At 40.8% G+C, this 13854-nt stretch overlaps 1 protein-coding gene across 3 annotated transcripts in view; it reads left to right on the top strand.

Moving 5' to 3' along the window:
* The window catches only part of LOC126457899 (protein brunelleschi), a 245512-nt gene that overhangs the window by 180372 nt on the left and 51286 nt on the right, over window positions 1-13854 (top strand). For all 3 annotated transcript variants that reach the window (XM_050094572.1, XM_050094573.1, XM_050094571.1), the window contains 3 exons: window positions 1451-1677; window positions 10987-11125; window positions 13742-13826. In XM_050094572.1, the coding sequence (XP_049950529.1) occupies window positions 1451-1677; window positions 10987-11125; window positions 13742-13826 (451 nt within the window). The remainder of the gene's footprint in view (window positions 1-1450; window positions 1678-10986; window positions 11126-13741; window positions 13827-13854) is intronic.

A 13854-nucleotide genomic window follows, 5' to 3' on the forward strand; every position in this document is an offset into this window, starting at 1 on the left:
TGGCAAAATGGCGCTTTCCAAAACTGACACAGAGGCAACTGTGTTGTATCATGGGCCATAGATGACAGGATTGAAAGACGGCTGCAGAGAAGTATGGCGGAATAGACGTGCAACTGTTGAGAGCAATATGAGCTAAGTGACTACCCGCAGTGTCTCCTCGATGACTGTTCAGTGGATGTTGCTGCCTGTGGGCTTTAGCATCAGGTGCCTGTTTCATGCACCCATGCCGACTGCTGTTCATCGATGACGAAGGCTGGAATTTGCACACCAATACCACAACTGGATGTTGTTGTTGTTTTGGGAAGGAGACCAGACAGCGAGGTCATCGGTCTCATCAGATTAGGGAAGGACGGGGAAGGAAGTCGGCCGTGCCCATTCAAAGGAACAATTCCACATTTGCCTGGATTGATTTAGGGAAATCATGGAAAACCTAAATCAGGATGGCTGGACGTGGGATTGAACCGTCATCCTCCCGAATGCGAGTCCAGTGTGCTAGCCACTGCACCACCTCACTCGGTCCACAACTGTATGTCAGCTGAATGGGGACAGGTGGCCCTTTCATATGAATTACATTTTATGCTCCATCGAACAGATGGCCATTAGTGTACGGCCTTGCAGCAATCATCAGAAATGTCTAGGCTGGAGGACAGAGTGTTATATCCTGGGGAATGTAACATTGGAGAGATTTGAGCATGCACCAAGGCTTTCCGGCAGTCGTTCTTCCCGCGAACCATACGCATCTGGAACAGGAAAGGGAAGTAATGACAGTGGCACGTAAAGTGCCCTCCGCCACACACCGTTGGGTGGCTTGCGGAGTATAAATGTAGATGTAGATGTTTTTGTGGCATTCCCTGGGTGATCTGTCATTCTGGAAGGTACAGTGGATCAACACAAGTATGCATCTATCCTTGGCGACCATGTCCACCCCCCTACATGCAACTTGTTTTTTCTCAGCACACTAGCATCTACCAGCAGAACAGTGCAGCATCACACAGATCACAGTGTACGTGTGTGGTTTGAAGCCCCAGGATGAGTTTACCGTATTCGCATTGCCATCAAACTCCCCGGATTAAAACCCTATCAAGAATCAGTGGGATGACCTCAGTCAGGCTGTTCACACCATGGATTCTCAGCTGAGAAACTTAGTGCAGCTGGCCACAGCATTGTAGTCAGCATTGTTCCACATACTGGTTGGTACCTTCCTGAACCTCTCTGACACTCTTCCTGCCTGTCCGCTCTGCAAAAGCTGGTAATTCAGGTTTTTGACAGGCTGTTACAGTAATGTGACTGGACTGTGTACTTCTATACAGTCATTGAGCTCTAATACATCACAGATAAAATAGTTTTTAAGGTATTTGCTTTGTTATTACATTTGAGACAATAGGAAATGTATTATTACTGTTTTTGTTTATCATCTGATTGCTATGTTGTACTTTATCCAACTGTGCAGTGCGGAGTGCAGTGTGTCCATCAGCAATGTTGGAGAGCAGCCTATTGAGATGCTGGAAGTGTCTGTGCAGTCTACATTGGAGCCAAGTGTCCAGCAAAAAGTTTTCCAATGGAGCCAAGAAAACCTTCAAGCCCAGCTTCCATTGCAACCTGGGGCTACTGCCAGCTTCACTGTCTACCTGTATTGTGTAGCAGATTTTCTTTCTCCTGGATTTTTTAATGAAAATGGTACTGTGTTGCTGTTTTTTTTTTTTTTTTTTTTTTTTTTTTTTTTTTTTTTTTTTTTTTTTTTAAAAAAAAGGCAAGTCATTATCCACATACCAAAACACATTTCAGTCTTTATGAGCCAATGTGACATTGTCTGCTAAGGGTCTACAACATTTTGAGAAACCGTTATGTTTTCCTTGCCATTTCTATTAGTTGCAATACTTTTTATTAAAGCACATCTTCTAAACACCAAGCATTGAAGATTATTATAACTGAAGTTTTTGTTCATGGTAGTAATTCTAAGATTAACGGAGCTTTTTGTTTCAATACGATATACTTACCTACGAAAAAAATGAATAATTATATCTTGTGTGTTTTGTAAACAGCATAAATATTTTTGCAACCCATTTATGAAACTAAAACTAACACATTGTGCACCAAAGGAATATACAAGACAAAATTGCAGCTCAGTTGCTCTTGAGATTGAGTGTCATAAAATGCTGTTCATATCTTTGTTGTGCTCTTTTTATTTTGTGTGTTTTGGTAACTCATAAATAAAATTAAGTTAACTCTTCATTGTTCAGCTACATTATTAATTATCTGTACAGAAGAGAGAGAGGAAGGGTGTACGTTAATCCTACGTTTACTGAAATGAGAATATTACTTGTTTAACGCAAGCTGACTAAACTGTTTTGTAGATAGCAAGTGCACAACTTTCCCTAAACCATTCATTGAAGACGGTAGTAGTGTACTCAAGATGTTACATATATGTTAAGTAAATGTGTATCCACAGTATTGATTATTGCAACTCTAAATCTGTAACTCTCTTAATCAGAGCTACTGACATCCTTGGAAGAACCAGCCATAGCAAAACTATTCCACCTGGTAAGCAATATATATGAGACAGGCAAAAGACCCTCAGACTTCAAGAAGACTGTAATTATACCAGTTCCAAAGGAAGCAAGTGTTGACAGGTGTGGATATTATCGAACTATCAGTTCATTAAGTTGTGGTTGCATAATACTAACAGTTTTTTACAGAAAAATGGAAAAAACAGATAGAAGCTGACTTCAGGAAAGATCATTTTAGATTCCGGAGAAATGCAGGAACACACCAGATAATAGTGACCACGCAAATTATCTTAGAAGATAGGTTAAGGGAAGGCAAAAAGTATGTTTATAGCATTTGTAGAGTTAGAGAATGCTTTTGACAATGATGACTGGAATATACGCTATAAAGCTCTGAAGGTAACAGGGGTAAAATACAGGAAGCAAAAGGTTGTACAGAAGTTTCACAGAAACCAGATGCCAGTTGTGAAGAGTTTGAAGGACATTAAAGGGAAGGGAGTGAGACAGGGTTGTGGCTTATCCCCAGTGTTATTCAACCGTACATCGAACAAGCAGTAAAGAAAAACAAAGAAAAAATTTGAGAAGGAAGAAGAAATAAAAACTGTGAGTTTTGCTAATGACGTTGTAATTCCTCCACAAACAGCAAAGGATTTGAAAGAGCAATTGATTGGAATGAACAGTGTCATCAAAGAGAGATATAGATGAACGTCAGCAAAAGCAAAAGAAAGGCAATGAATGTTACAAAATTAAGTCAGACAGTGCTGAAGGAATTGGATTAGGAAATAAGGTATTAAAAGTAGTAGACGAGTTTTGCTATTTTGGCAGCAAAATGACTGATGGTGGCCGAAGTAGAGAAGATGTGATGCGCTGAGTGGCAATGGTCAGAAAAGCATTTCTGAGCAAGAGGAATTTGCTAACATAGAATATAAATTTATTTTTTAGGAAATCTTGTGAAGACTTTGTCTGAAGTGTAGCCTTGTATGGAAGTGAAACATGGATGATAAACAGATCAGACACAAAGAAAATATAAACTTTTGAAATGTGGTGCTGCAAAAGAATGCTGAAAATTGGATGCGTAGCTCATGTAACTAATGAGGAGTTTCTGAATGGAACTGGGGAGAAAAGAAATTTGTGGCTTAACTTGACTAAAACATGTTCTGAGATGTGAAGGGATCACAAATTTAGTGTTGGAGAGAAGTGTGCGTGGGGAGGGACGGTAAAAATTATAAAGGGAGACCAAGAGGTAAATATAATAAGCAGTTTCAAAAGGATGCAGGGTGCAGTAGTTATTCGGAGATGAAGAGGCTTACGCAGGATAGAGTAAAATGAGAGTTGCATCAAACCAAATCAGTCTTCGGACTGAAGAACATAACATCATAATCTGTAATAAATAATTCAAAGCTTTCCAATTGGCTTGTTGTACTTATAACCTGATTAAAATATGCAGAGAGTTGTTTCTTTTTTAAGCTATTCGTCAGTTGAGTGAGAGGGGACGAGAGCAGGAATAAAGGTGAGACAGTGACATTGTCTTTCATATTTCTTCTGACTTACAGGGCAGAATGCTGGAGATGAGTGTTGTAATGGAATTACCTGAATAGCAATGAGGTGGGAGCTGGAGGCCATCTGAGTGAGCATTACGTAGAAGGAAAGAATTGACATTAGGGAATATTGGTGCATATGAATTGCGTGAAGTGCAGAGTCTTACATGTACATGAAATGAAATTTATCTAATAATTTAACAGTGAGCTAAATTCTTGTATAAATTTTATGAGCATAACTGTGTGAACTCTTCTACAATAGCAAAAGTTGTGTGTAAATGATTAGAATGATAAACGTTCAATAATTAACCAGCTACATATGCAGTAAACGTAATGTTATGACTTATGAGCTGAAGTTTAAGATTATCTAGCAGAGCATGAGCTACACCAATAAAAAGCTGTAAAGTTGATTTTAGTTTTAAAGCCATAGTTCGCTTTCCTTACATACTTCAATCAAATATATATCTGAGGTACAGCAGTAAAGTAAAGAGACTGGTTAGAAAAAATGCCTTTATTCACATTTTTGATCAACTACACTGGTGTCCACTTCAAAGTGACTCCCTTGTACCCAAAAACACTTACTCTATCAGTACTTCCATTGTTGCCAGTATCTCTGGGTCTCTTCGCTGAGCCGGCCGAAGTGGCCGAGCGGTTAAAGGCGCTACAGTCTCGAACCGCATGACCGCTACGGTTGCAGGTTCAAATCCTGCCTCGGGCATGGATGTGTGTGATGTCCTTAGGTTAGTTAGGTTTAAGTAGCTCTAAGTTCTAGGGGACTTGTGACCACAGCAGTTGAGTCTCATAGTACTCAGAGCCATTTGAACCATCTCTTCACTGGTATACCAACAAAAACCATGTCACAGCTGTGTAGACGTCCTGTACTGTTGCAAAACAGTGTCCTTTTGTGAATGACTTCACTTTTGGGAATTCAAAAGAGTCACACAGTGTCACGTTGTGTTGGGACTGCAATGGACTCTGATGTCAAAAGTTGCCTAGCAGACTATGCAATAGCGAATGCTGTGTTGTTGTGATGCAAAATCCTTTAATAATGTGTAGATGAACACGATGGAGCCAGTTTCGAACTTTTTCAAAAATTTTGTGGTTGTAGTATTGGTTTAAGATCTGGCCTGGAGGTAACCACTCTTTGTGCACAATATAATCTACATTGATACTCTGCAATCCACTGTATGGCGCGTAGCGGAGGATTCCTCATACAGCTACCAGTCACTTCCATTCCTGTTCCACTCGCAATAGCTGAACGGTCAGCGCATGTAATGCCATGCACGGGGGCCCGGGTTCGATTCCCGGCTGGGGTGAGAGATTTTCTCCCGTCAGGGACTGGGTGTTGTGCTGTCCTCATCATCATTTCATCCCCATTGTCAACGCGCAAGTCACCCGATGTGGCGTCGCACTCAATAAGACTTGCACTTGGCGGCCGAACTTCCCACCAGGGACCTCCCAGCCACTGACGCCATACGATTATGATCATTTCCATAGAATGATGGAAAAACAAATTTCTTTATGCCTCCATGTGAGTCTAATTTTTAGTATCTTATCTTTATGGTTCTTACACACAAGGAATGCTTGGGACTTTGCGCTGGGCGAGAGATTCACGATAAATGCAATCAGATAAGGGGCCAATACCAAACTGGGACTCCATCCGTACCTGGTGACTTATTTGTTTTCAACTCCTTCAGTTGTTTTTCTACGCCAGGGATCCTTATTACTATATCGTCCATGTGGGAGTCTGTTCGATGGTCAATCAGCAATGAACAATTTCTTAAACATGAAATTTATAACTTTGGCTTTCGTTTTGCTATCATCAACTGTCATGACAGACTGGGGAACAAGTTACTGGATGGATGCCTTACACCCACTCAGTGATTTTACATAGGACCAGAATTTTCTTGGGTTCTCAGCCACATCTTTTGCTCAGCTATGACGGTGGTAGTAGTTCTAAGCTTTATGCATAGATCTTTTACAGACACACGACTCTCTACTAACCTTTGCTTTTCATGATTTGTACATTCTCATTTGAACCGAGAGTGCAATGGGCTCTGCTTCCTCAGCGTTTTCTGAAACTTGGTGTGAAACCATGGTGGGTCTTTTCCATACTTAATCCATTTACTGGGCACATAATTCTCCAGATTGTGATTTATAGTCTGCTTAAACTTTGCCCATAATTCCTCTGTATCAATCTTACTAGAACTAAGTGATGTCATTTCACTGTGTAAGTGATATGCTAACAACTGCTTATCTGCTCTTTTTAACAGAAACCCTCTCCTGGCCTTCTTAACTGGTCTGATCACTGTCATAACTGTAGTTGCTATAATGACATGATCGCTAATCCTCATTTCCATACTGACATTGTCAGTAAGATCTGACCTGTTTGTGACTACAAGGTCTAAGATATTTCCATTGTATGTGGGCCACTCAAAACAGTTTTCAGAAAATGATTTCACATGCATGTCTGTCTGTCTGTCTGTCTGTCTGTCCTGCAGTGAATCCGTAGAAATTGCAGTCTATACTCAGTAGGTTAAAATCGCCTCCGACTGGTAATGCATGATGTGGGCATTTGCATGCTACTGACCACAGACATTCTTAGAATAATTGTAGAACTGTCTAGCAGAATCATGCAGCCAGTAAAAACATGCAATAATTAACTTAGTTACACCTATACCTCATAGACAACTTCACTGTCACACTCAACTGATAAAATTTTGACAGTTGAAATGTCTTTACTATGAATGCGGCTGACATTCCTTGCTGTTATCGACCAGTGAGTGTTGATCTGAGTACCTGAAACTACTGCCTAGAGTGAAAAACCCTCGTGTGCACTCCACAAGTACTCTGCTACCAGAGTAGTTGTTTCCTTTGTGTTGTGCACCCCTGACCTATCGAGGGGAGTCCAACAGATTCCCAACCAATAATGAAGGTCATGCTGCTGTGGGGGTGGATTGACAATGTCCGATACACAAGGACGTGCATCAATCAGCAAAACCCATGGGTGAAACAAGTGACACTGAGATGTCCCATGGGTTGTTCTGGATTCTACACCACTGCTGCACCTGAAGGCAGTAGCCTGAAGGTAACTGTCCATAGCCAAAAGCTCATTCAGCTGTTCATGAATTGTGGACAGCTCCTCCTTCGTCCGCACACAGCATGCACACATCCTACCCATCCCAGCAAGAGTAACTTAAGATGTAAACTATAAAAGCAGATATAATCCTAGGTATGCAACTTGCTGCCCTCCTGATGAGTCACCAATGGATGCTGTTGTGTCAGTAAGCTATGCAGCTGGCTAATCAGAAGAAATGAAAACTGCACTACTGACTGCCTGAATTTACATTTACAGAATGGGAGCTTACATCTCTTGAACAGAAACACACATGAAATTTTAGAATTATACTATGAATAAAAGACAGGAAAAGATACACACCTAACCTGCCACTCTGTTGAAATGTATTGGCTGAGAGCTGGAGCGTGACTGACTGACTTATTAGTCACACAGAAGCTTGTCTTCTAAACAAACAAATGAGCAACTACTGTGCTGCAGACTCAATGAATTTAAACTGCCAAAGCTGTGAGGTTACAACACCCATGGGGTCAAAGAAATGCACTTCGCCTTTGACTTTGACATGTGCTCGTTCTTTGGTTTTTGTGGTTCCTTCAAGCACCATTGCGAAATTTGACATTTCCTCTCAAGTCCATGCTGGAAAAAAAACCACTTTCATCACCTGTGATAACGTGGTTCAGTAATTCCGAGTTCTGTCCCACTTGTTCTGATAGATCGACAGCCACAGTTCTCTGCTGACATTTTTGTTGCTGTGTGGGATTTTTGGAAACCATTTTGTCACAAAGTTTTCTCATTCCCATATTTTCGGTCAATATCAGGTGAACAGTTACCCCGATCAATGTTCATTTCATTTGCAATCATCTTCATGATTAATCATTAATAAGCTCAAGCAAGTTAACTCACCGTGGCTGTGTTGTCATCTGTTTGTGCTGTTGATGGTCACTCACTGTGATGTTCATCTCTGACATTGGTTCTGCCTTCAGAAAACATATTGTCCCACAGTGAAACACTTGCACTTTTGATAAGCCCCCATTTCCAAGTCCCGTATGTTACTGCAGCATTATCACCAAGTTTGAGACAGCATACCACTGTGCAATGTTCCAAGATTCCATTGTTGTGACAAAAAGAAAATACAGGACTTTGCTCTTCCAGCTGCTACTCCTACAGGGTGTTTCAAAAATGACCGGTATATTTGAAACGGCAATAAAAACTACACGAGCAGCGATAGAAATACACCGTTTGTTGCAATATGCTTGGGACAACAGTACATTTTCAGGCAGACAAACTTTCGAAATTACAGTAGTTACAATTTTCAACAACAGATGGCGCTGCAAGTGATGTGAAAGATATAGAAGACAACGCAGTCTGTGGGTGCGCCATTCTGTACGTCGTCTTTCTGCTGTAAGCGTGTGCTGTTCACAACGTGCAAGTGTGCTGTAGACAACATGGTTTATTCCTTAGAACAGAGGATTTTTCTGGTGTTGGAATTCCACCGCCTAGAACACAGTGTTGTTGCAACAAGACGAAGTTTTCAACGGAGGTTTAGTGTAACCAAAGGACCGAAAAGCAATACAATAAAGGATCTGTTTGAAAAATTTCAACGGACTGGGAACGTGATGGATGAACGTGCTGGAAAGGTAGGGCGACTGCGTACGGCAACCACAGAGGGCAACGCGCAGCTAGTACAGCAGGTGATCCAACAGCGGCCTTGGGTTTCCGTTCACCGTGTTGCAGCTGCGGTCCAAATGACGCCAACGTCCACGTATCGTCTCATGCGCCAGAGTTTACACCTCTATCCATACAAAATTCAAACGCGGCAACTCCTCAGCGCCGCTACCATTGCTGCACGAGAGACATTCGCTAACGATATAGTGCACAGGATTGATGACGGCGATATGCATGTGGGCAGCATTTGGTTTACTGACGAAGCTTATTTTTACCTGGACGGCTTCGTCAATAAACAGAACTGGCGCATATGGGGAACCGAAAAGCCCCATGTTGCAGTCCCATCGTCCCTGCATCCTCAAAAAGTACTGGTCTGGGCCGCCATTCTTCCAAAGGAATCATTGGCCCATTTTTCAGATCCGAAACGATTACTGCATCACGCTATCTGGACATTCTTCGTGAATTTGTGGCGGTACAAACTGCCTTAAACGACACTGCGAACACCTCGTGGTTTATGCAAGATGGTGGCCGGCCACATCGCACGGCCGACGTCTTTAATTTCCTGAATGAATATTTCGATGATCGTGTGATTGCTTTGTGCTATCCGAAACATACAGGAGGCGGCGTGGATTGGCCTCCCTATTCGCCAGACATGAACCCCTGTGACTTCTTTCTGTGGGGACACTTGAAAGACCAGGTGTACCGCCAGAATCCAGAAACAATTGAACAGCTGAAGCAGTACATCTCATCTGCATGTGAAGCCATTCCGCCAGACACGTTGTCAAAGGTTTCGGGTAATTTCATTCAGAGACTACGCCATATTATTGCTACGCATGGTGGATATGTGGAAAATATCGTACTATAGAGATTCCCAGACCGCAGCGCCATCTGTTGTTGAAAATTGTAACTACTGTAATTTCGAAAGTTTGTCTGCCTGAAAATGTACTGTTGTCCCAAGCATATTGCAACAAACAGTGTACTTCTATCGCTGCTTGTTTAGTTTTTATTGCCGTTTCAAATATACCGGTCATTTTTGAAACACCCTGTAGTTCAAATATTGTAGGCACATGCCACATGAGGTTGTAGTGGGAAAAAACCAAGGTTGGTCACTGCCTGTGCCAGCAGGCTGCTTTGTTTGCCACCCTAGGGAGGAATAAAATGAGTCTCATTACTTTATTGTCACACTTAGTATATATTGTTGTTTTACAAAGACTTAGCTTTTTCTTTTACAGAAGTTCGCTTCAGGCTATCCTATGTTCATGCTTGTATAAAATTGATCCTGTATGGCTGCTATGAGTCTTTTACAAAAGTAATCCATGCTAATGTGTCTCATTTATGTCAAACCAAGCAATTTGGCACTGTGGTTAGCATGATAATTGTCAGAAGAAGTGATGTCTGAATCCCTACCCAGCTATCCAAATTTAGTTTTTCCGTAACTTGTTTAGCTGGATTAAGGACACAGCAGATTCTCTTCTCTACCTTTTTCCGATATCTGAGATTAAAGTCCACCACTAATGACCTCATCATCAACTGCATTTTTAACTCTGATATTCCTCCCTTTGTTAATCTAAAAACTTTCTTTGTAATTCGCTGGTCATTTCTTTTATATATTATGCTCTTTGGTTGTTCTTAGATTTGTTCCATCTCACACTCAATACAGGTTAAACTTAGATGTCTCTTTCCTTACATCTCTGCTTATTGAAATGCCGTTTCTACGTGTTCAGTAATCACCCTACTTGTCATGTTGACAAAGTTAATTGTTCCTGAACAGCAAATTTTTGTCTGTTCTCTTGCTTTTATCTTGTTACATTTCCTGTTATTGACAAACTGTTGTTCGTCTTTCCTGAATTCCCAGATTGGTTACTTTAATCTGTTTCATTGTATATCTGGTGACCTGCACATAATGTTGTTACATATGCTTTCTTTTTATAGGTTCATTGTGGATGTTTTATTAATTGGGACTAAAGCTCATTTTCATTGCTCTGATTGGTGGTGGCTCTGTTGAACACTTTGAACTTTTATCTTTTCCACATTTCCACCTCCCTATGGCCATGAGCTTCCCTTCATTGTAAATCTCTCTCATTGTGTAACATTTTAGTTGTAGATTTCTTCATTAAGGCCAATATAATTATTTAATCATGCACTGAAAAGAGAGATCCTTAATAGTATAAAAAAATTTAAACTATCACTTTATTTTTTTCAGAGATGAACAGTCTGATGACCGGAAGCCAACCAGTAAGCTCAGTGTCAGGTCCTAGCTCTCTCCCATCTCGACTGAGTTCACCATCATTAAGCAAAGACCAGTACCTTCCCAGGAGAGCAGAAATAATGTCATCTTTCAGGTTGAGAATATTAAAAGCTATATATAATATATACTAGCTTGCCGCTCGCTGCTTCACTTTCATATGCTCTGTGGTCTGCACAGAGTTTTTTTTTTTAATCAAATTGTTACAGATGTTGTTCACAAACTGTATCATCATCTGAAGGTTCACGCAATTAAGGCTGTTGTATTTTCCAAATATACTTCTGACCAAAAATCATTTCTAGTAGCTGAGGTCCAAAGTTTAAGTTCATTGTGTCTTTTGAGTTCTTGTGATATTTCTATAGAAACATTCGCCCACTAACACACATTTATTTACATCTGATTGAGAAGTCAAATATCATTTGTAATAGTTCTAGCTTTAAAAATATTTTAATATAACAAAATATTTTTTAAAATACATAATGTAATTGAACACAATTATTAAAAATAATCTACTCACCAAGCAGCAGCAGAACAACACACACATAAAAGATGAAGTAGTTGTTGGCAGACATACAGACAGATCAGGCGTATAGCCATGGGAACCATAATGGCTCCTTTGTATGCTAACATTTTCATGGGTCACTTGGAGTGGGTTTTCCTGGGATCCGTAAGTCTTTGCCCATGGTTTGGTTTACATACATTGATGACATCTTTGCCATATGGACTCATGGTGAAGCTGACCTGTTAAAATTCCTGGGCTCTCTAAATGCATTCTCCAAATGAAATTTCACATGTCCCTATTACGAATCCCATGCTGCTTTCCTTGATGTTGATCTCATCCTCACTGGAGGCCAGCTACACACATTAAACCTACAAACAACAGTATTTACATTTCGACAGTTGCCATCCTTTCCTTGTCAAACATTCCTTCCCATATAGACTTGGTATTCGAGGTAATTTATTTATTCAGATGCAGACTCTTTACAGCAACACACCACCATTCTCACCTCGACCTTCACTGGATGCAATCACCCCACCAGCCTAGTTCAGAAGCAGATTTCCTGGGCCACCACATTCAATCCTGGTAATGCCAATCCCTCCAAAAAACAACTTAGGAGTACACCATTTGTCACTCCTTATTATCCTGGTCTTGAATGTATTAATCATCTACTTTGATAAGGCCATGACTTCCTAAAATCATGCCTTAAAATGAGGTCCATTGTGTCTGAGATTTTGCCCACCACACCTAGAATAACTTTTCATTGCCCCTCGATCTCCACAGAATCCTTGTCAGACCTTATAATCCTTCTGCACCCTTGTCCCTACCCTGTGGATCCTACCCCTATGACCATCCCCACTACAAGACTTGCCCTATGAACCCTCCTACCACCACCTATACCAGCCCTGTAATTGGGAAAACATATACTGTCAAAGGGAGAGCCACCTGTGAAATGACAGGTCATATATCAGCTGTTATGTAAACACTGTTCGGCTTTTTACATTGGCATGACTGCCATCAAGTTATCGGTTAGGATGAATGGGCGTAGGCAGATGGTGTATAATGGCTACAAATAATATCCTGTTTCAGAGCATGTCATAAAACATGACAGTCATGGCCTTGGTGCCTGTTTCACCATCCGGATTTTTCACCCTGAAACCAGTTTCTCAGTACTCTGCAGATGAGAACTGGCCCTACAACATGTCCTTGGTTCTTGCCACCTGCTTAGCCTTAATTTACATTAATTCTTTGGTCTCAGCATTTCTCCACAGTAACTATTCCTTTCTTAATCCATTTTGGTTTTCTATGTCTTTCATTTTCTGGCCGGTCTATTTTTCACCATCCCACTCCCTCCTGTAACAAGTACAATGCACTTAGCCTTTCACTTTTATGAACTCATGCACAATGTTTTAGAAGTAATCTCTGTGTTGCATATTACTTATCTTCCATTTTTAATCTCTCACACTTTCGAATCTTGTCCGGTGCAGTCCCCAACAATCAGTCTTTCCTTTTCATCTCATCTGGTAAGTCTCCGCTAACCATGGGTTCTGGGTGATTTTTTTGAATTCTCCCACTTTTTCTGTACCTCACCAGTTCTTTTCCTCCACACCTCTTCCTTCCCCTTCAACCCACCTACCAGAAGAAGCCACTGACTCTGAAAGCTCGTATACATAATACATGTTATATGTGTGTTCTCCTGCTGCTGCTTAGTGAGTAGATGGTTTTTTAGCTATCCACTTACATAATGTTTTCAAAAATTGGTTATTTTCTTAAAAACTTTCATCCCATGTTGAACATCCAAAAAAAAAAAAAATGAAACACGTATTTTGTTACTGCTAACTGAGCAACAGCCTTTCACATACTATTTTACTCCCTTAGTGGCTGAATTTCCAAAAATGCTGAAACGTGTATTTATTTATTTATTTATTTCTGACTGAGAAACCAAATACCTATTTTAGCTTCAGAATTGCTTTAATAGCGACATATTTTTGAAATCCCTTTCATCCTCTGTTTCACCTCCTTGGGGGGAGGGGGGGGGGGGTAATTTTGAGACCTCCCTTCTTAAATGATGCCTATAGTATAAATCAACACCCTCTCCAGATTTCAAGTTTGTATCCTTAGCGGTTTCAGTCTGCCAGTCGCGACATTGCCTTTTATGTATGTAAGATATATATTCTCTTCATTAATTTCCTTTGTTCTGTAACTTCCTTCCAGGTCAGCTGCAAGCAGCAATTCTGGCAGTAGTGCGAGCTCATCCAGGTTCAACACTCTTAAGATGTCCTCCCCAACCACGCCCAAGGTGAGTTCATGCATTCATTCACACACCA

The sequence above is a fragment of the Schistocerca serialis genome, chromosome 2, assembly GCF_023864345.2.
Source record: "Schistocerca serialis cubense isolate TAMUIC-IGC-003099 chromosome 2, iqSchSeri2.2, whole genome shotgun sequence".
Taxonomy (NCBI): domain Eukaryota; kingdom Metazoa; phylum Arthropoda; class Insecta; order Orthoptera; family Acrididae; genus Schistocerca; species Schistocerca serialis.